Below are 23,826 nucleotides of genomic sequence, written 5' to 3' on the forward strand. Positions count from 1 at the left end.
GCTAGTTTGGGCTTCCTTGCAACATGGCAGCTGGGTTCCAAGAGCGAGTGTCCCCAGAGAGCATCAGATTGAAGCTATATCACCTTTTATGACATACCCTTGAAAGTTCACATAGCATTACTTCCAAGGTCACAGACCCACCCAAAGTCAGGGAATGGAAATATAGGCTCCAACTAGGAGTGTAAAGGTCACACTGTAAGAAGGGCATGTGGAATGGGAAACACCACCATGGCTATCTTTGCAAAATACAATCCACCATACTGCATTAGATGTGTCTCCCCAGTACCCTGTGTTCAACTCCACTGAGCCCTACAAGACACTTGTCTGCCTCTCTCACTGGATTGTGGGCTCAGTGAGGGAAGGGACCATGACTGATCCACCTTTGCCTCTATTTCTAGCACAGTGCCTCATATTCAGAAGTCATTCCATACTCATTTGTTGAATTAACTGAATAGAATAGAAAAGAAGAACCAGAAGAATTCTTGGGGGCCTCTTTCATCCTGGCTATTGGTGGCATAAGGGAAGTCTGATCAGGGCAAGGGAATAAGAGTGAGGGAAAGGTACCTTAAATACCTTGTGGGGCCCAAGGCTGCTCCCCGAGTGCATGATATGTGACAGGGAGGAGTGACATCCGGATGCCTCTCAGGCTGTGAACATGAAAGAACTACAAGAATCATGACTGACTGCATATTTCTCTTTACTTGAACTTTTTAAAAAACATTATTTTACTTGCTCCATTAATACCTGTGTGCCATAAGAATAGCAAACATGAGATTGCCCAAGAAGCTGTCTTATTTTGCACACATACATTCATGTGGTATAGCAGAAAGAACACTAGACAAGGAGTCAGAAAACCTGGACTTCAGCCTTAGTAGAAGTTGTGCAGCTCTGGCAATGCAGTTAGTTTTTCTGAGTCCCAGTTTTCTGGCCCCTATGATGTGGGTACAAAAAAGTGAAGGCTGCCTACCTCACAAAGTTGTTTTGGGAATAATGCTTTTTAAAACTGTAAAACAACATACAAATGTGAGGTTCTATTATTACAGGATATGGTGGTTCTGAAATATGTCCACAAAGTCTTTGACATACTTCCTTTCAAAAGGTGGAGCTTAATTCTCCTCCCCTTATATGTGGGCTGGAATTAGTGACTCGATTCTAATGAGCAGAATGTGACAGATGTGACACTCTCTGACTTCTGACACAAGGTCATAAAAAGACAGGTCTGCCTGGCTTTTACTCTCTGAGATCATTCGCAAGCCAGCTATCAGGTCATGAGGACACTCAAGCAGCATGTGGAGAGGCTCATGTGGGGAAGAACTGAGGTCTCCCACCAGCACCAACTTGCCAGCCATGGGAGTAACCCTCCCTGGAAGCAGATCTTCCAGCCCCAGTCTGGAAGGCTTCTTTGGATGACTGTGACCTCATAACAGGCCCCGAGCCAAAACTGCCCAACTAAACTGCTTATGAATTCTTGACCCACAGAAACTGCGAGAGAGAATTAATGTTTACTTTAGGTTTAAATTACTAAGTTTTGGGGTAATTCGTTACACAGCAGTAGGATAACCAATACACAGGAATAGGCCCTACTAACCAACCAGTAGTGCTGCAGGCATTTCTTTTTCTCTGATCATTTGATGGCTTAAGTTTTGATGCAAACCCTCTCTCAGCTGTTCCTAGTGACTAATACCATCCATGTGTGAGGGGGCAGGCAGGGCAGAGCAGCCCCACCATTGGTAAGGATGACACAAATCTGACTCTATATCTTTAAGTAAATATTCTTTGAAAATAGGCCCTCACCTAGTTATTATTATGACTGTTTTTTTAAATATATATGTAACATAAATGGGAAGGCAAAACAAAAACAAAAACCCAAGTGAAATAAACAAACAAAAAACTGATGACTAGAAGCCAAAGCAGAAGTGGGGGCTAGGAAGGTGGACTCCCAAGAAGCAATTTCATTATTGACTGAACACCGTCCAACTCTGTGCCTGCCCCTTCTTTGATTACAATGTTGTTTATACTTGAGGGGCTCAGGGTTGGCTTCTGGAATCTTTATCTCAACTGAGCTCTTTCTTACCTAGGTGGTAGGCTCTCCATCCAACACTCACAATACATAGTCATCTTTCTGATCTGGTTTTCCAAAAAGGGCAACAGCTTTGCCCTTGGCTACCACAATATCTGCCACAGCCCCTGCCCACGTCTCCCAATCCTTTAACTCATCTGTGAACCAGGAGGTCTGGTCATAGTTGTGTGTGGTGCCTGGGTCTGCAGAGCAGAAAACATTTTCTCTAGGCAAAGACAAACCAGACGGCATAAAGAACAATCTGCAGGAACACCTCATTAATCACCTACTTTATTCAACCCATTTAGCTAACTGGCCCCATCACCAAAACACCAAAACCCCATCAGGCCTGATCAGTAAGCAAAAAGATTGTGAAGTCTGAAGGCCTCTGGCAAGGAGTCAGAAGACTAGAACTCCAGTCGCAGCTCGGTCACTTAAGCAGTAGTTGTCCATCCCCAATTCCCTTAACCCTAACTCTCCTTGCACCAAGATTTGAAACACCCTGGGAGACTGAGCATGAATGCATGACTGTTTAGTGGCTGCTCAAGATATACCTGCTATCCAGAGAAACAGCCATTTTCCATTTGTTCTGCTGCCAACCCGCCAATCTTTCAGAGAATAACATTCATTCTCTTTCCCCCAGCCCTAAAAAATCTGCAAGGGAAACACACACACACCTTTTAAAATCCACTTATTTAAAAGGGATGGTTTGCTCTTCAAATAACTTACAGTCCTCTTTCCTAACTCATTAATTGGCTGGAACAAACAGGGATAAAACAGCTAACAGAGATTTAGTGATGTTTTAATGGAGGCCTCATTCCTGTCTCACCCCAGATTACGCTCTGGGTTCCTAAAGGCAGGGACGGCTGCAGCACATACAGGCACTGGCTACAGAACAACACAGGAGAGCTGTCACGCTTTGTTTTTCTGCTTGTTGAATCTGAATGCTCTTAATTAGTTATCCTGCCTGCTAATGCCTGGGTTGACAATGGCGCAAGGATCAGGGGTGCTGAGAGGCTATGAATACAAGTTCCTTGAGCTTCTGAGGCTTGGAGACTGGTGCCTCGGCTGTGGGCACTGAGGCGCTGTGTTCCTGTGGGCTGTGGATCCAAAGACCCCAACCCCGTGTGAATAAAGGTCATCACCTGTTACTTCTTTGGTGAAAGGGCAGCTGCACTGGGTGTCCACTTAGGCTAGGCCTTTGTCTGCTGACTCTGAATAAAACACACAGAGAATAAGATTCTCTGAGTATGTGTTTGCTTGGTTCGGCAGGGTCATGCAAAGTAACTCACATAACTTCCTTGAAGAAGAATTCAGCAAAGTATGTTTCTGAAAAGTGGCCTCAAAATGTCTTAAACATTGCCTTTCAGTGATTGCATTCACCAGCTATAAAACTCTAGAAAACATTCAAGAAAGGGCCACCATTTATTTGCTTTGTTTCTTCAGAGTCTAATTCGGACAAACGTTTAGGGCACACAGACGACAGTTCTTCAGCTCTGTGGGTCTTGGGGCTAGTGAAAAAGTCAACTGAGAAGTTAGCTGTCCAGGAGTGTTTAGTGAGTGTTTAGAAAGTTTGCAATATTGAAGAACTCACCATTATCCTGGCATTTAAAAAGCTGAGATTTTTATTTGGTTTTAGAATTCTGTGTATTGTCATTTTACAGATTGGCATTTCTAATTTTGTTTTGTTTAGGGGCTAATACTAAATTAATCAGCTTGCTTTTATTTTGGGGGAAGAGAGAGCTAGTAAGGTCAGGTTAACATGTGTATGTACATATGGTTTCATTCATTCATTCCTACATACATATGTACATACATCCATTCGTTCATTCATCATTTATGTGCCCTGTATGTCATGTCAGTTGCTTATTTTAAATGTTTATTATCTTAATGTAAACAAACAGTTCAGACAGTTCTAGGCAACTCTGGAAAGGTGACCTGCATTTTGTTACTCCTCTAACTTTTCATGGCTCTTGAGAACCATGGGTTTTCCCTTCTGGCATCCTTACATTTCACATCTCTTTAGAAAGTACTCCAAATTCCTTTCTTTCTATCTTTTCTCCCCCCTCATTATCTGTTGAAATCTCTCTCTCTCCAAAGACTGTGCTGTGTTTTTAACTTGTTACTAAGACAAATGAATCTGTGCCAAATCACTAATAATTTATTCTTCTTGGGTAATTTTTTCAAATTAACTAGAATCTACACTGCCTTAACCTAAAGGTAGGGTTTAGTATGGAAATTTAGGGCCTGTGGAAAGTGAACAATGGAGAAATTGCTCCTCAGATCAATCCACATGAGGGTGTTGGATTAGGGGGGTGTTAGGTAGTGGAGGGTGGAGGGAACAAGTAGAGAGGGGCTACTCTAACCAACTACCTCACCCGTTGGATCATCCAGTATCCTTTCTCACTAATCACTACCAATAGAACCATTCAATACTCAACTTACTTATGTCCCAAAGGTAACACCAGATGAGTTAGTCATTAATATACATTTTAAGTTTTGTCACAAGAGCACAAGCAGCCAAAACTTAGAAGTCAAATCTGACCTTTTCTACAGCAAGTAGAAGGAACTTCAGAAGAATTTTCCTATCACTTACATGGTCCAAAGAATGACATATTAAATCAGCTCCTGATTTGCTCCTTAAGAACAACTAAGAACTCTTGAACATTAACTTACATATACGAATGTACTCTATGGAACAATCTGGAATCTTCTTATCAGTGTTAAAAAAGAACTAAGAGTAAATAGGGATGGTCTGTCACACGCTTAATCTTAACTGCTTAGCTTAATCGCTTAATGGGTAAGGGGGTAGCTAATACAGTGAGCAAATACATTGAGAGCTGTGGTACTGTTCCTGCTAGTTCATTTAAGCATTATCTTTTTATTGTATTCCTGTCTTAAAGACTTCCCATGGATTTGTGGTAATGCTGGATAGAATGAGTATCTCAACATATCTAACCAGGAAAAAGCTCTTAAAAAGCACTGCCTTTGGTCCCCCCATTCAAAACATGCACCAATACCTGTCCATTCATTCACATATGCTTAGTCATTGCTTGCCAAATCCTTTATAAGATCACTTTAGCAGTTCAAAAAACTGTTAAGCATTCATCTCTCCTGAAAGAAAGTTTCTGTTTACAAGATTTAAAAAAAAAATAAAAACAACAGTATATTCTGTTCAATTTACATTCAAAGAGTATCGATTGAATATGTTTTTTCCTAACAATATCTACTTAGCTGAACAGAAATTCATCTGACATTCCAAACTTAAGAAGTAAGTGCATCAAGCCAGTGTATCCCCGAGCTCCCAGCACTTGGAGAGCCTCTCCCTCCATTTTACGCCCCCTTTGTGACCCTGCTGTTAGGCCAGGAGGAGACTGGGCTCTATTTTATACATGGCTAAATGCTGCCAACTGATTATAGTCAGGTAATGACTGTGTGGTGTTTAATTACTACCTTTTAGATGAGCGAGTAATATTGAGGGGGTGACTTAATTATTGGTGAAATAAATAGACAATCAGAGATACAGCACCAGCATAAACTACTAATTTTGTTAATAGTTGGCACTCATTCGCCAGTGGACAGGCAACTACAACTCCCAGAAAGCTGAAGGAAGTCCCCTTTGCTAAGAGATGTCCATCTTTGCTATATATTTCCTCACACCCAAGTGCACAATATTAAAGGAGCACACTTGCAAAGAGGCCAGTAAATTCAAATAATGAGAAGAGAGTAGAAAATTGTCTTGAATGTAACATCAGAAGTGTTAAGGTAGCTTGCCATGTTCAGCCAAATTGATGAATTGAGTCTATGTGCTAAAATCTTAGGGACTGTTACTTCTAAATATGAAACTAGAAGAGACAAGAAGTTGCAATTTTTTGGGTACCAGAATTCCTTCAGTATTAGTAATATTTTATGTACTATATTATTTTGAAACTATTATGTATAATCAAACTATAAATCCCCTTTACCATGTTTATTAAATTTTTACCTTTTTTTAAAAGAGGAAAATGTTTTTTTTTTTTTTTTAAATAAAAGCTAATGGGAAAATCAAATTCACTTAAGAGAAATTTGTAGGAAGAAATTTGTGTCTTTAGGAAGAATATTTACTTGTGTTATTCAGGTTCTATAAGTCTTCATTCACTTGCTTTAGTTTATCTGCTATTCCCCTGCAGAATCTATAAACATAAATTAATTTTTCTCTGATTATTTTATATGATAGAAAGGTCTGTTTTCAGAGAAATCTCTATTTGAGGTGGGGAATCAAATATAGGGAAAAATAACTTATTAGAAAATCCCTAAAGCTGACATGAAAAAGGATGATGAAGCAGACGGAGAGAGGACAAAATGGCGCAGAATGATATGGGGGTGGTGGGTGGGTCAGTCAGGAATGGTGGGCTTTCTAGCTACCACTAATACCTTTTTCTCAAAAACTGTAGTTTTTTTTTTTTTCCCTTCTCCTGTGTTTCTGTCCCTTATATATTTGTACAAATTGTTTGGATCCAGAAATTATGCTTGAAATTTACTTGCAACTGAGAGAAGATGGGGCAACCTCCTGCTAGCTATGATGCAGACAGATCAAAAACTAAATCCAATTTAACCCATCTCAGGCAGAAAACATAATTGAATTAAACTTCCTGTAAATATGATAAGTTTGGGGCTCTTAAAGCCAGGCACAAAGAACCAGGTTAGAGTGAGCTGTTAAGTAAATGGATGCAATGAGCCCCAGTTTGATAAGCTGTTGATTGCCTCTATCACTTTACCACCAAGCCTGAAAACTGATTAAGCTGCTTATGGGGCTCCAGGGACTAATGGTCTGGCCCACCAAGAATACGGCTGCCACTGATTTAAGTAAGCTGCTTGGCATGTACGGTTTGATTATTACAAGGAAAAAAAAAATAAAAGAAGACAAGAAATGAAAAAACAAGGCAGCAGAGTATAGGAAAGCTTTAAAAAGCAGGCTTTATTATTGCCAAATGGATGAATTACTTTGACATCCTAAAATGAATATGGAATTACTCTGATTCTTTCTCTTCTTCTGATATCAAAACTCGTTTTTGAAAGGCTTCCTCAAAGAGTACTCACTTTAGAGCCCAACCATTCTATTTTAAACCAGCTTTGCAAGAATGTAAAGGGCACTTTAAACATATTCCTCAAGTCACAGAGTCTGGGTACTCAGAGGCTATGATCAGGGAGAGTCCCGGAAAATAGATAAAAATGTATAATGGATGTTTTAATCACTGCTTCTTAAAAACCAGTTGAAAATTATAATTAAAAATATACACCTTCCCACTGCCGCCAGCAGCTGCATGACTACGTAGTACAGGGCTTGGGCAAGAGGACTGAGGGGGTGGAGATGGGGGATGATATGTGCAAGACAGATTTACACCGATGACTAGTATTCTTTCAGACTTCAACTAAACGCTCTAAAATGATTTCTGCTATTTAAAATAACTTTCCTACTTCTGAAGGACAAAGACTACAACAGTCTTAATGTTTTTAAATTAAAAAAAAAAAAAACCACTTGAAATGTAATTTAGAGTCTGAAAAATGACTGTAAGGATATGAACACAGTTTTTAGTTCCTCATTTCTTCTGGGCAAAACAAGAGAGGAAACAACAGAAAAGAATCACAGTAAATTTGAGACATTCTTAAAGTTGTCACAATTATTTTTTGAATGACTTGAAATAATCAATACATATATAGAGAGGAAAGCAATGCTTTCATTTAGTGTCCAATAGCTTCTTGGGAACTGAGCTGTTAATTTAAGTGATTAACCAAAGCTTAACATATTCAGAATTTAGGGCTGAACAGATAGGCTGTAACCTGGTCAATCATTAAAAGGACACATACTAATAAAGGTATAAAAAAGATGACTTTTTATTCATATGATCCATTAAGTCATCCAACTGGCTTGAGCACAAGTAAAAGGGCTTAATATATTCATTGGCTTTTGTATCTTTTTTCTCATCCAATTTTTTTAATTGATATATAACTCACATACCATAAATATTCACTCTTTTACATGTACAATTCAGTGTTTTTTAGTATATTCACAAAGTTGTGCAACCATTACTACCACTATCAAATTCTAGAACATTTTCATCACCTCAAAAAGAAACCCACACCCATTAGCAGTCACTCCCTATTCCCCTGCTCTCTCCAGTTCCTGGCAAACTCTAATCTACTTTCTGTCTTTACAGACTTGCCTATTCTGGACGTTTCGTACTATATGCTGTTTTATTGTGTGTAGCTTCTTTTACCTAGCATAATGTTCTCAAGGTTCATCCAAGTTAGAGCCTGTGTCAGTACTCCATTTCCTTTTATTGCTGAATATATTCCATGGTCTGGTTATACCACATTTTGTTTACCCATTCATGGACTTTGGGTTGTTTCCATTTTTTGATTATTATGAATAAAGCTGCTACGAACATTTTTGTGTACAAGTTTTTGTGTGGACATATGTTTTCAGTCCTCTTGGGTAATATACCTACTAGTGGAATTGCTCAGTCAAATGGTAACTCTATGTTTAACTTTTCGAGGAACCATCAGACTATTTTCCAAAGCAGTTGCACTATTTTACATTCCCATCAGCAATACATGTGGACTTCAATCTCTCCATATTCTTGTCAACACTTGTTATTGTCCTGTAATATCTTTTTATACCAAGGTTTTTTTTTTTTTCATTCTGAATAGAAATTACTTGAATATCAGGACTTGTGATGAAAACTACCCCAACAATGGCAGGATTCAGGTGCCAAGAGACTTCACTAAGGAGAAGTCAAATGAAATGGCCCCTCTGAGTGCTTACCTGTTGTAGGTCGGCGAGGGAATACAGGTGGATCTGCTGAAAGAGGTATTCTCTGGGGAAAATTCTGAAAATAAGGACAAATACACAAGTGAAATGTGGTTCTGCCACAAAACTCACATTTTCTGGTAAGTTTCTAAGTCTCTTATAAGAATCCCTTCCCTCTGTTCTCTCCCTGCTAGATATCTATCCCTGTTCCCCACACCCTCTGAGGAACCTGTAATAATACCGTGTTCTCAGAAATTTTTCTTCCTAACACAGATATCAAGATGGAAGTAAAACTTTGGTCTCTGATTTCTAGGGTAACCTGAAATGCTGGGAGGGCTGTGTAGAGGTGCAAGTCTGAAGGTCAAGCAGCAGGGTTCTTGTCCCAGCTGTGTCCCTAACAAGCTGCATGACCGTGGGGAAGTCTTGAAACCCATTTGGCTTTAGTTCTTCACTGTAGAATGAGAGCAATTAAACTAGATGTCTCTATTTTTTCTGCTCTATTATTCTACGTCTAAAGTAATAAATTTTAGAGCTGAGAAAATAAATCAGAGTGGCATCCTGTATATCTTTGTTTAGAGTTTCTATGGCTTTCATTAATGGGGACAGTGATCCTGAACATCACATTAATAAACTAACATTTCCTTTTACATGTATAGTGATGTACAACATCTGGATAGATGACAGTGAGTGAACAGGAAAATACAATCAATTATGGACAAGTAGACAGGTACCAAATTATAGATAGTTAGAGAACACCACCCAAAACTTCCCAAACAAAACACAACTCATGGTGCTAGCATTTTCTCTCTTTGTCTATGCAGTTTTCTTGCATCCTAAATGAAAGAAACCATCAATTTATTCAATTAATATTTATGACTGTCCACTATAGGCACTGTGCCAGCAGTAGGAAGACAACTATGGATTAAACAGTCCCTGTTTCTGAGCTCAGGGAGCATATGGTAAAGTGAGGAAAAGATACATAAACTGATCATTACAATACAATGAGGTAATTGAAATAAAAAAAAAGTATGCATGGGGCACATATTTTTGGTATGGTCTAACATGGTGGATCCCGACTCTGACTGTCTATTAGAATCACTTGGGAGCTTCTAGAAAATAACAGGGCATGGGTAGAGTCCAGAAAGTCACAGTCAACAAAACAAAACAAAACAAAACACAAACTCTCCTGCTGATTAGTACAGCCAAGGTTTGGAATCACTGGCCCAATATCTAGCTCATTAGAAAATTCAATATTCAACCTTTCACTTAAGCTTGCAATACTTGTCAAATCCTAGAGATTAAATCTTCCTTCCTTCCTTTCTCCTTTCCTCCCCTCTCCCTCTTCTTTCTCCCTTTTTCCTTCCTTCCTTCCTTCTCTCCATTCATCCATCCACCCACTCTTTCAATAGTGATTAAGTACATACAGTGTATCAAGTATTATACTAGACCACTGAAGAAAGACAAGTGAACCAATTAGACAAAGTTCTTCCCCCTGAAGGACTGGGGGAGGCATATTCTACTTTGGAGTTTTCCTAGAGAATGTATGGAAACACTGAAGAATTCTGTTGAAAGGCGTTGCTTCAACACAGGAATGAAACTAAATCAAGTGGGTGACAAGGGCATTAAATTCTAGGAAATAGAATATAGTTCCTAAGTCTGGGCAATCTTCAACCGCAATGGGTTAAAGCTGCATCTGTTGCAGGAAGAAGAGCATAGTCCCAACCCTGTTGGGTAGGGGATAGGAAAAGTGCTCAATTCCTCCAACAGGGATTAAGCTTTCCTACAGAAAGGCTCCCTGTTGTAGAAGGTAGTCCATGGTTCTGGCCCCATGTGATGCAACCAACCTCCATTTTCAATAACACACACACAAAAGAGATGTTCAAGAGACATCTTCTTTATGGCACCCTGCTGTGTTAACTGCCAATAACAATAAGAGCTACCACATGTTGAGTAGCCACTTTGGGCTTGGCACTTGACAAACATCACTTCATTTAATCCTCTCAACAGTCTTTCAAGGTAATTACTACTTCCATTTTACAGAAAAGGAGACTGAGGCTCAGTGGCAAAGACTATTTGAATGCCCAGCTGGGAATCAAACCCTGGTCTAAAAGGCCTATGCTCCTAGGGAGGTGGGACAGGAGGTGAGTTCGGTTTAAATGAACTACAGCAGGGACAAATGCAGGGTAGCTATTTACAGTATTTGCTCTTTGAAGTTCTGCCCTAAAATCCTATGAATTCTATGATTGGAGTACACAGGATATAAGCATTATTTATAAATATTCTCAAACCACACCAGAATGCCCTTAGTAGAGTACTATATCCAGCTAGTAGGTCATCCAGACAACAAACATTTATCAAGTGCCTAAAATAAGCTTGGCATTGGGCTAAGCGCTGGAAATGGATTAATGAACACAGCTGATGAGGAACAAAGTTAATATCCAGTTTTTCCTTACTAGGCTGGGTCCTTCTTGCTTCTAAGCACTGTTCATTACTCCTCTTTTCACAATAACTAACCGACTTCGGTCATAGCCATCTATAATACTCCTTCAATGTCATGTGTACAGCTAAAGTTAGATATGTATTTGTTTTATGTTTTCATGTATCTAAATATTTTTCACATGTTTATATTCTCTCTTTCTTTAGAAGAGATTCTAAGCTCCTCTAGAAGGACTTTATTGTCTCCTCTTTATCACTCTTTAGTGTCTAATACTATAATTTACACGAGGTCAGTCATAACAGACACAAAGGATTGGAAAATGCAATATATGCTGAAAAGATAAAGGAACTGAGATTACTGTGTCTGCAGAAAATGTTGCGTCCAGGAGATTTATTGGTAGCCATAAAAATACAGATTTTTAAAACAGAGAATGTCAATCAGCTTTTCTCCTTCCAGGACAGAAGCGCAGCACAAAAGCTTTGCAATTAAATATGAGAACAAATTTCCTGAGAGGGGAGACTGTTAGGTATTAAAATGGGTCTCTTATGGTGATCCTTTTTTGTAAATAAAAGAAGAAAAAGATTTCATAGCTATTTGGAGGTAGGAACATCCTCTTTTGCTTACAGAAAGTTGAGGGTTTCAAAGGCAGGGCCAGATAACTTAAGGCTCATTCTCGCTGTTGAGTTTGTTCATCTTTCCCACTGCATGCATCTTCAAAGCAGACCAAATTTGCAAGACGTTTTCCGAATATCTCTTTTAGGCAGACCATCCAGAAAGGAAGTGCAGGGTAAATAAGGACACAAAAGCCCAGCCTGGGCAAGCCTGAGTCATGGAAACTTCTTACCTGGGTAATGCCAAGGGCTTTTTCCTACATGGCTTAATTCTTACAAATTGTTCTGTCTGATAGGGGCCCTTTAGGGAAATGGAGGGAACAAGTGAGAATTCCCAAAGGCCAGTCCCCCTTAGGCTCTGACCTGTAGAATGGGTTGTGGACAATCTTTAGGCCCAAGGCATGCTCAGGTAGCATTAAGGTGCCTCAGGCAGATCTACCTAGGGGAAGACAGGGCTTAGCAGGGGATGCAGAAATGAATTCTCTGCCACTTTAGGGACTCTGTTAGTGAGCTGTTCACATCTGAGAGGAAAAGCTTGATGTCTCCTTAAGATGTCACTTCAGCATTAATTTTACTATTAATGTATTCAATAAAGAATGGATGATTACTTGCTTTATTTTTTTTGCCAGAACACACGACTTGTGATCACCATACCTCCCACGAATTTAATGCCAATGAAGTTCAGCCTTTGGACCTCTGCGACTTGTTACTATGGCTATGGAAACAGTAGTTTCAGAACCTAAAATCATCACACATTTCATTGCAATATGCAAATGCCAGGCAGTGAACATGTGCCAACTATCATGCTGGGCCCTGGAGATATGGAGAAGACACAGTTTTTTATATTAGGGAATATGCAGACAAGTGAAATAGACAAGTAAGCAAATTGTTACAATTTACTATGAAAAGTGCTGAGAAAGAAGAATGTGCAGAGGTGGGGGAGGCCTGGTCAGGAAAGGGTCCTCTGAAAATTGACAAGTCAGAATTAATCTGAAGATGCAGAAGGATGGGCATCCCAGGTAGAGGGAGCACAGAGGCTAGAGTGAGCGTGATGCTTTCAGGGGCAGATGAAGGAGCTGTACACGTGTGGAAGAGGGGAACTGCAGGGTATGAAGTTAGAAAGTTAGGTGGTAGCCAGATATAAGGGGTCTTGAATGACACACTGTGAAATTGCCCAAAAGGAGATGGGGTGCCACAGAAGTGCATTAAGCAGGAGAACAACATGGTTAAAGTTGCAACTTTGAAAGATCACTGATAGCAGAAGGGCACAGTGGAGAGACTGAAGGGAGAAATATTTTTTACTGTTTTATTTTTGGTAAACTAGGTGATAAATGATGGGGATCTGATCAAATTAAAATAGTTGACAGGATGTATTTCTTTAGCAGAATCCATAGGTTATGATGACTAACTGGAAGTGAAGGCCAGGAAGGAACCTGGAATTATTCATAATTTTCTATCTAGTCCAAATAGATAGATGGCAGTTCCATTTACTGATGTAGGGAATAAGAAAGAGGAGTAGTCGTTGGCAGGGAAAGGGTAGCTTAGTTGTTGGAGCAGGGTATTAGAATTATCTGTGGAATATCCAAGTAGGGTCATCCAGTGAGTCCAGGTAGGAGATTTGTAGCTCCCCAACCTACAGGTTTTAGGTGAAGCCATGAAATGAGTGAAAGCCCAGGACATCACATATTGGGAAACGAAAGACTGGACCTGAGCAAAACAGGACAATTTAAGGAGTGGATGGAGGGAGAAGACTGTGAAGGAGCAGTTTGATAGGGAGGAGAAAAACCAGAAGGGCCAGTGTCACGGAAGCCAAGGAAAGAGAGAATTTCAGGAAGGAAGAAGGGGGTCAAGGGTATCAAAGGCAATGGAGAAGTCAAATAACAAGAGGAAGACTCTCATGAGGCCTGAAAAGTGCCTGCAGGATTTGGCAGACAGGAATTCATCAGTGACCTCAGAAAGAGTGGTTTCAAGGGAGGGAAAGGAGAAGCCAGACGCCAGAGGGGTGAAAGGTGAAGGACTGTGGATTACGCTTTTAAAAAGTTACTCTTAAAAGTTAAAGAGAGAAATTGGGCCATAGTTAGAAGGATGTAGGACTAAGAAAGGATTCTTTTTTTAAAGATGGGAGAGACTTGGGAATATTTATATGCTAAAAGGAAGAAGCTAGTACGGAATCTGAAGTTGAAGAAACAAGAGTGGGGATACTGAAGGAGTCTGGCCCTGGAAAGGTCTAGAGGAAATGAGAAGTGGACCCAGCTGGGAGCTCTTTCAAATACACAAATAAGCACACACACACACACACACACACACACATTTTCTTAATTGAAATGTTTCAAGTTTCTACTAACATGTTAAACAAAAAGTAATTACTAATTTCCTCCAATGTTCCCCCCAGACTTCAACACATTAGGAAAGGAAAGCTACAGCTAAGCTAAGTTTATTTGAGTTAGCAGTCTTTTGGTAAACAGGATCTTGCTGCAGGAGGGTACTGCTTTTTGCTTTCTGATGAGACTGATGTGTTTAGGGCTTTCCGCGCTTTAAGTGATCTCACTGCCCTGCAGGCCTATTAATCATCAGGTCTGGCAGCTTTTCTCCAGCAGGCCAACCACGCAGACAACCCTGCTCACGCCAATGCAAGTTCCTCTGGTCGGCCCTGACACCCCAGCCAAAGGACAAATGTGATAAGGAGAGTCAACTCCACACTTCACTCACTCATCAAAAGAAACTATCACTGGCAGGTAGCACCATTAGGTCCTCTTGTACCAAGGAATATTCAAGAAACCTGCTAAAGGATCATGAAAATCAACCATCACTATCGTTTCTGTATATTTTCTATTTTATCATCTTTAGAACTGTCTGACACACTGGACAGGTAACTGAGGATTCATTTATGAATGGCTATAAGTAAGGGGAGAAAAGATGAAAATTAAAAAGGAAAATGTCATATATGAGCCAGAGTCCTTATATTATGCAGCTGATACTTGGGGTTAAAAATGCAAAGATAATTGCCTCTGAAATCAAAAGCAGCAGTCTTAAAAAATGCAGCGGGGGCCTCATCCAATTTCGTGCCATGACACTAGTTCAAACAAATCAAAACTTATTTAACCTCACTAATTTTTTTTTATTTTTTTATTTTTTACATTTATTATTGTGAAATATAGCATAAATACAGAAAGGTGATGACTTTCAAAGTATGACTTACAAGTAGTTAGCAAATTTCAAAAAATGTTACAGCTTACAGTTCCACAATTTCAGTTATTTCCTTATTGTAAAATAGAACATATATACAGAAAGGCGATAATTTTCAAAGTACGATTTAACAAGTAGTTATATAGGTAATTTCACAGAATGTTATGGGTTATAGTTCCACAGTTTCAGTTATTCCTTATTGTAACCTCACTAATTTTTTAGGACTTCAACTCAGCTCTGCCAAGTCCTGATGCTCACAAAAGAAAAGAGACTGGGTCAGGTTGTGAAGTAGTCAACCTTTTGCAGGATTTGATAGATTTAATAATATCACCATTTCCCAGAAGCTCAGTTCTTAGAGGTGCACAACTGGCATTTAAAAACCCAAAGGTTAATAAGAAAAAGAAAAAGTTTGCAATGAAAACATCTCAGCATATGCTTTAAAGAAACGACCCCCAACACACACACACACGCACACAAACACATACAATCAAAAAGATAACACCAAAAACAAAACTCAAGATTTTGATTCTAAATGATAAGAGTCTAAAGGAAGAATATGGGTTGAGGTGCGTAAGAAATAATTTTAAAAGGAAAACCATTTGTTCATGTAGTACTACTGTATTTTCCAAGAATATATATGCTCCAGTGTAGGTAATTTTCATTGAGTTGAAAGAGTCACACTTGTCCTTCCTTTGTAGGGCATGTACACCCACTCTGAAGTCAGCAAAAAACCCTGTCAGCAAAAGACCCTGTGAAGACTCTCCAGGCAAATGCAATTTGGTGTTCTTGATATGAGCTGCAAACTCTTCCTGAAATAGTTACATTAGGCTGGATGTGGACAGGACTTAAAAGTCCAGCTATGTTCCCAGCTAATGGAAAAACAATTTTAAATCAAAGCAGATATTTCGATAGCAACCCCTATGGAAGAAACAAGCTTCAATCATTTCCCTACATACTTCATTTTGCTAATCTCATTAGCTGAAAAAGTGGCAAGATTGCACCAGATATTATATCTTGGCAGATAGCTATGGGAAAAAAGGGTTTTTCTTACCTGCTCATTCAGAAAATGTGCTTAAGTTTCTTAGCAACAATTTAAAGCCTGGAGGAGAAATAGATGGGAAGTAATTTTGGTTGTGATTATCCTGGGGTCTGATTATAAAAATGTGAGACTGCATCATGGCTCTTATAGATCCTAGCTGAAGTCCTAAAAGGTTCTTTTTAACGGTTGCAAGGATATAATACTTTTCCTGCAGTGAGTTTTATTTTTCCCTTGTCTCTTAGAAAATGATTTTAGATAATTTGGGCATATTTTATTTATTCTTAGAATAAGATAGTCATTTTTTAACTTTCTGAAGAATTTCTTAAAGAGCTACATGTATATGTCACAATCAAATTAATATACAACTCAGAGTTCAATCTTCAAAGTTTATTACTCTGATTAGTTTTGAATGACACTGTCTTTTGCAAACAGACTGTAGCTCCCTTTTAGGATGCTATACTGGTAGTTAATATATATTTGCTGAATGAGCTGCCTGGAATAAATGAAGAAAGGGGCAGGAGCTATTAGGACATCAGGAGGTTAGAAGACTTGAAAGTCATAATTCTAGAAGACATCCAAGGGAAAAGGAATTCTTGAAGTAGAATGAAAAAAAACCATTGCATTCAAAAGCTATCAAAATGATATCCTGTATTTTAGTAGTTTCTGAGTCCTGAAAGATTCAAGAAGCTAATCTGTTATGGCTAAAGACCCAACTGCAGCTAATACTACTTTTAATTAGCTAGCTTGGAAATTAGCCAGAAAACTCTGGCTAATATTAAATCTTACAGAGAACATAAAGAGCTGTGTTCTTTTACTGAGCTTAAAGAAGTGTTATCTACACACTTGAAGTGTTAATAACTACTGGTTTTTAATGAGACTAATTTAGTGATAATATTGCTGCTAAAAAGGGCTTGTTCTAAAATTCAATATGAGTCAGACTTTGTTGGCCAATAATTAACTGCGTGTTTAGATTTCAGATTTTAGTATACAATATTCTTCATATGCAGTTTAGAGATATAGCAAGCCCAGTGTGTGTAGACTGTGTTTTAAGAATTAGGCTATTCTAAGAGGTACACTCTTTATAAGCTAGCCTCCTACATTAAGCTTATTTGATTCACAACAGCATGCAATCTATTCTCTTTGTAACAGATAATCCTTCCCCCTAATGCATCCTGACCCTTTTTGGGTGGGGGGGGGGGGAAGGAGGGAGTGTTGCTAAGAAATGATCTCTGCCAGCTCTTTTATTATTAGCTCATGCAATCTTTTGTTGAGTACATTGAGTAAAATCCTCACTTACGTCTTTCAGGATCAATGGTAAATAACTATATCAGTGGCATATCAATGGTATATGCTCACAGATCAAAGCACCATTTTCATTCAGTGTTTCATGATGCTGTAGACAAATATTTAGTGACAAAAAGATGGTCACAATATTCTAGGTGAAACAATCAATGTAAAACAGTGAACAGTAGGAAACTGTTTTTATGGAAAAAATCATCTGCAGATGAAAAGGTCTGGAAGGATATGCACCAAAATAGTAGGGTCATGGATGGCTTTTATTTTCTTATTTTTTTTTTATTCTATGATGAGCAATATTGTTTTGTAATAAGAAAAAAATAAATAAATTTGACCAAATTGGGCAGGTGGAATCTTGGTAATAGTACTCTACTCATTTAATTTATTTATTCAACAAATATTTATTAAGCCCCCACTATATGTCAGGCATGGTTCAGGCTCTGGGGATACAGAAGGAAGCAAAACAGATAAAAAGCCATGACCTTATATAGCTTACATCTAGTGGGGAGAGCAGGGCCATTGCATATGCCTGCATAGGCTGAGCAAAGCAAAACCACCATATCCATACATGATGGCCTCAGAGTGGGATGAGACAAAATAAAAAACCACGTTACACTGTGATCAGCAGGGAAACAAAATAGATAGTGGCTGTGTGTGGGGGGTGGGGTGGGAGTGGGCTGCAATTTAAAAGACAGTGGTCAAGGAATGCATCAATAAGGTGACAGTTGCATAAAAACCTAAAGGAGGTAAGGAAGCAACTTAACGCAGTTGTCTGGGGGAAGACATAGCAATTACAGAAACTCAGGTATGCACTTACATGGTGTACTTGAAGACCAACAAAAAGGCCAGAGTGATAGGAACAGGGTGAGCTAGAGGAAAAATTGTGGGAGATGATGGAAGAGAGTTAATGTGGGATGAGACCATGTATGGCCTTGGGTTTTTACTGGGCATGAGAGGTGAAGCTGTTAGAACATTTGGACCAGGACATCATCTAATTTACACATTAACTTTTGCAGTTGTCTTAAGAATAGATTGAAGGCGGCCAAGGGTAAATTAGAGAGATACCAGTTAGAAAGCTATTGCAATAATTCAGGAGAAAGATGATTGGCTTGGACGAGAGTGGTAGCATTGGAAATGGTAATAATTGGATACATTCTGAAGGTGAAGCTGACAGGAATTGCTCTGGATTGGATTTGGAATGTGAGAAAAAGGTGTTTGACCTAAATAACTGGATGGATGGAGGTGCCACTTAGTAACATGGGGAAGACTACAGGAGGAGCAGTTTGAGCAGGAGTGGAGTGGGGGTAGAGATTTTAGGAGCTTAATTTTGAACATATTATCTTTGAGATGCTATCAGACAACCAAAGGACATTTCAACCTTTGGACTTAGCCTCACCTTCTGTGACCTCACTAGAAAGACCAACATTTACTTCTGGGGTAATGAAGAAAGGAGTAGGAAGGGAGTTTTGGTAAATCTCATGATATTTATGGGTCTGGTCTAGGAGAAACAATGAGAGTTCTGACAAGAAGCAAACACATTTTTTTTTTTTCTGGTACTCACCAGGAAAAATAATATTGTTAATAAAAATGGCAATCTTTATTTATGATAGAAATTTGTCTCCATTCTGAAAAACTGACATTTTGGTAGGAACTAATACTGATAAAATCATAATTTCAAAAAGAATGTGGGACAATCACTTTTTGTATTTTCTTGAGATTCCCAAGTCAGACCTTCAAGATGCTTTAGAATGGTCGAAGCCAAAGACTAAACTTTATAAATTGGAGGACCAAATGTTCCCCAAGAACCAACACAATTCTGTTCTAAGCAACTGGGAAAATACTCTTAACTTATCTTGCCTAACATTAACTAGCATATGAGAGAAACTAGTTTCAAATTTATATCATAATATGAACTTTCAATTCACTAGGCATCATAATCCCCCAAATCACCTTTTTGATGACAGAGAATGGGAGACATGGAATAATCCATGTAAAACCCTAGAACTTCTTTCCTGTATTGGATGAAGAGAAAATACGGCTTAAATCAGGGTTTCCGAAAAGCTAGTCCAAAAGATAGAAGCCAGTTTGGTGAAGCTTTTAGCAGTCCAAGGTAAAATGAGAAAAATAAGATTAGGAAAATGAGTTTTAAATCCATTTGATTAAAAACAATAAAACTGCTCAATATTATAAGGCTGTTTACCTATTTTTAAAAAATGTTTATGTTCTTATATGAAGTGATGGTAAGAAAAAGATAGCAATGTTTTGTTTGTTTTCATGTCTTTTTTGGCTAAATAAGATATACAGGACACCTCTATAGCTATATTCACACTTTTGTTTTAAATTTACAGGTCTGTGAAACATCAACGCCTAGCAAATGCTGACCTAGAGAAAATGCACTTGTTAATGCTAAGCCCAGATCTCCATGGTTGACTGAGCCTGCCAGTGAGCACAGGAGTGAGTGTGTCAGCAATCCCCCCACCCCACCCCATTCAGGGACATCACTGCCTGCCTCCTCCCTGCCTTCCTTCACACTCTTCTAGATGATCTTAATCAAGGCTTCAGAAGAATTAAAAGTGGTTCCCCTTAAAAGTCTGGAGGGTTCTGGACATCACCACCCAGAGCAAATGTGATGGGGAAAGCAGCAGCAATTTAAGCATTAGAGCACCTAGTTTCTAGTATGGACTCTGCTGCTTACTAGCTTTGTTGCCTTGGGCAAGTCACATAGCATCTCTTTCCAAATACCATCTGCCTTACCTACCTAAAATAGTTGTTGTAAAGAACAAATAAAACAGTTCTGGGAGAGTACCTTTTAAATGATAAAATCATATTATTTTACATAAAGTAAGCTAGTCTACAAATGTAGATAACATAATTAGAATTATTAACAAACTTTTATTGCATGGCTAGCATGAGTAGTCTTTTATTTTAGTCTACCATAAGAAAGGGACAATTTTAGCCTTTAAGAGGCTCCCAATTTAGCTGGCAAGAGGATATGCACAGAAGAAGATAAAAACCAATTGTGCCAGTTTGGAGGTATTATGTCCCCCAAAATGCCATTATCTGTAATGCAATCTTGTGGGAGCAGATTTATCGCTGTTGATTAGGTTGGAACCTTGTGATTGAGTGTTTCCATGGAGACGTGACAGCCAACTGTGAGTGACACCTTTGATTAGGGTGTGATCTCTTGACTGAATGTTTTCATGGAGGTGTGGCTCCACCCATTCAGCATGGATCATTATTGGTTCACTGGAGTACTTTAAAAAGAGCCACACAGGCCCAGATGCCGCTGCAGCCTAGAGAGGAACGTCCTGGGAGAAAGCCATTTTGAAACTAGAACTTCGGAGCAGACGCCAGTCACGTGCCTTCCCAGCTAACAGAGGTTTCCCAGATGCCATTGGCCATCCTCCAGTGAAGGTACCCAACTGCTGATGCATTACCTTGGGCACTTTATGGCCTTAAGACCGTAACTGTGTAACCAAATAAACCCCCTTTTATAAAAGCCAGCCCATTTCTGGTGTTTTGCATTCTAGCAGCATTAGCAAACCAGAACACCAATTCAACCACTTCAGTGTCAAATGAGTGGTCCCAATGATCAGAGATGGAGATTAGAGAAAGTATCAGCTCCTGAAGACAGGTGGGAAGAGACTTAAGCTGACCTTAAAGTAATAATAATCTTTAGTCAAGTAGAGAAGACTGGCAAGCTTGGGTTAGGCAACTGGGAGGTAGACGGTGTGTCAAGAAAATGAGTATATTGTTTTGGCTGAGGGTGGGGTGGATGTAGCCCATTAGGGACACAGTGGAAATTCTTGTGGTGTGTGGTTTACATAGGGACGAGGTGGAAGATAAAGGTGTGCATGTAAGTCAGGGTCACATAATGGAGATCCTAATACCAAACCAAGGTGTTGCTTTATTGCCCAGGTAGCTGAGTTATCTACTGTCCAATAAGATGATTTTACAGCCATGTGTATGTTAGAGGGACTAGACAGGAGAGTCATGGGAGGTAGGATTCTCAGTTAGGAAATTATGGAAATAAGGTGATGAGAGTGGAGATGAGGGGTATGGCAGGAGAATGAAAAGGAAAGGATGTGACTAGCTATTCTGGGAAATTTAAATGGAAGCTTTTGGACCATCCTAACACTTGAACTATGGGAGACTAAGAGAATTAGGCTATGTTAACAGAAATAGACCTAACCATCAGAGGATATATATTTTTCAGGGAATAAAAGACATTTCAATGGAGATGTTCAGTAGGCAGCCGGAGAAAATCAGAGTAGGTGGTCTCCTTAAGGAAGAAAGTTAGTTTACTGCTTATGATTGTACATGTTTCCACCTTTTAGTCATTGTAGATTTATATAAGGGTCATGACTGTTTCCCTGTAGGTGACCATAAGTATCCTGAGGAAGGGGCACATTTTACTAACTTGCACAAAACTGCCACATTGGCTCTTGTCAAGGCTGGAGGAGATGCAGAAAGGCAGCTGTGGGGGCTGCCCATTCCTAGTGTTAGGGAGTGGGAGGAAGAAGTAGAGGTGGCAAGGGTGCAGAGAACGGAAAGATCCAGAATGGGATGGAGTGCAAAGAAGGGCAGGGAGAAGAGAGTCCGAGAAGAATGGATGGCCAACAATGGGAAGTCAAGGAAGTCAAGGAAGTGAGAGCCCCAAAGCCTCTGACCCAATAGTCAGGAGGTCACAGTGTCTGTGAAGACTGCAATCCACAGTTAGGCAGCCAGGGATCAAGTAATAAGCAATTGGAAAAGAGGAAATGGAGATGTTTCTGAGAAATTTGGCAGTAAAAAGAATGCCTCAAATAAGAGGGGAGTTTAGGTGGCAGTATGAGCAGGGGAGGATGTTTTTGTTTTTTTAAAGTGATAGGGCAGATAAAGAATATTGGAAACAGACATTAAATATGCTAGTGGGATGATAAATGAGCAAAGTCTCTGAATGACACTGCTGTATCACCACTGGAGGATCAGGGTCCACTTCTTGTACCTCTTACTGACACTATGCTTTGCACAGAAAGAGTGGCAAGCCCCCAGAATGTCAGCTCTTCAATGATTCTCAGCTCATCTTCCTTCTGCCTCTTGCCATCTGCTCATTTCTTGCCCATCCCTCCCCAAATCTTGATCTGCTTATAATAAAAATCACCGCAGCTAACAGTTACTAAGCACTTTCCTTATTCCAGCATCAACTCTATTAATCCTCAGAATTAATATGAGGCAGTTATTATTATTATTCCCACTTCCAGGTGAGGAAACTGGCTCTAGAGCAATGAAAGATACAGGGGAGCTCTGAGCTCAGGCAGTCTAACTTTAGGGCCTACAGCAAACTTCAGTTTATTCTCTTTTTCAGCTTGTCCCTCTTGGACTTGGTTACCCAGCTCTAATCTTTACTGTGGTGACCAGGAATCACAGGGTAATTGTCCCTTGGGACCCTATTTTGCATTGGCCTGTGTGACATGTCATGAAGGCTGAGTCCAAGCCACCTCCTGAGGAACTTCAAAGCTGACCCGATGGAATTTCTTCTAGTTCTACAAGCCTCTTCACATCTGTCTTTTGAAAGAACCATATCCAAGACTTTCTTCACCCTTTGGGACAGACCTCCCCAAATGATGTAAGAGCTATGGATCTTATATCTGAGACATCAGTAAATTCTATACTTAATAAAAAAAAAATTAGTTACATATAGTAGGAGCCAAACCTCAAATGCCTATGGGCCCAGGTACCACCATAAATGAGTGAAATGGGCCGGGGATAAGAAAAACAGGGCAGCATTGTGGTATATACCAAGTAACTCTGGGATTGGGGAGACTAACAGGGCAGTAGAAACTATGACCAAGCACTGTATCTAAAGCTGATTGATGCTATGCAGGAATGAGGGTAGCCCAAGAGAAACCAGAAAGCTTCATTTTGTGTGCGTGTGAAATAGGCGTTATTTAAATGTTGGCAACTATTTCAAAATTTCAAAACATGGTGGAAGTCAACCCTGTACAGGCCAAACAAAACATGTCTATGAGTGGAATCTGGCCCTGAGGTGCCTGTTTGCGACCTCCAGTTTACACACATCCTAACCGTTCCTGTGTCCAGCAGGATGTGGAGAGCTGAGCCCTCTGCTAGCTCGTTTAGGTTCCTGCCCATAGACTTTCCTAATAGCTCCTGATCTGGATGTGTCCTGACATTGCCATGTATGACAAGAGTTTCCACAGAGTTCTTCATGCACCTTCATGTGTGGACATTGTAAATAATTCTTCTCATGAAAAGTTAACTAAATCCTGAACCAATTCAGCTGGGTAGCCATCTGGGATGCCTCAGAAGCAGTGAATTGTCAGTACTGTAAACATTTCAGTCTTCATGGAGGACACTGACTTTTCCTAAACTAATCACCCCCGCCAGTCAAGATTTGCTGTATGGGTT

General features: G+C 39.6%; 1 protein-coding gene across 5 annotated transcripts in view; it reads right to left on the minus strand.

Moving 5' to 3' along the window:
- The window catches only part of PLEKHM3 (pleckstrin homology domain containing M3), a 259,523-nt gene that overhangs the window by 101,601 nt on the left and 134,096 nt on the right, over positions 1-23,826 (minus strand). For all 5 annotated transcript variants that reach the window (XR_005218718.1, XM_037848979.1, XM_037848976.1 and 2 more), the window contains exon 6: positions 8,865-8,928. Coding sequence is in view for 4 of the 5 variants with exons in the window: in XM_037848979.1 (XP_037704907.1) it covers positions 8,865-8,928 (64 nt within the window). In the remaining variant the exon portion in view is untranslated. The remainder of the gene's footprint in view (positions 1-8,864; positions 8,929-23,826) is intronic.

Source organism: Choloepus didactylus, chromosome 9 (assembly GCF_015220235.1).
Source record: "Choloepus didactylus isolate mChoDid1 chromosome 9, mChoDid1.pri, whole genome shotgun sequence".
NCBI classification, from domain to species: domain Eukaryota; kingdom Metazoa; phylum Chordata; class Mammalia; order Pilosa; family Megalonychidae; genus Choloepus; species Choloepus didactylus.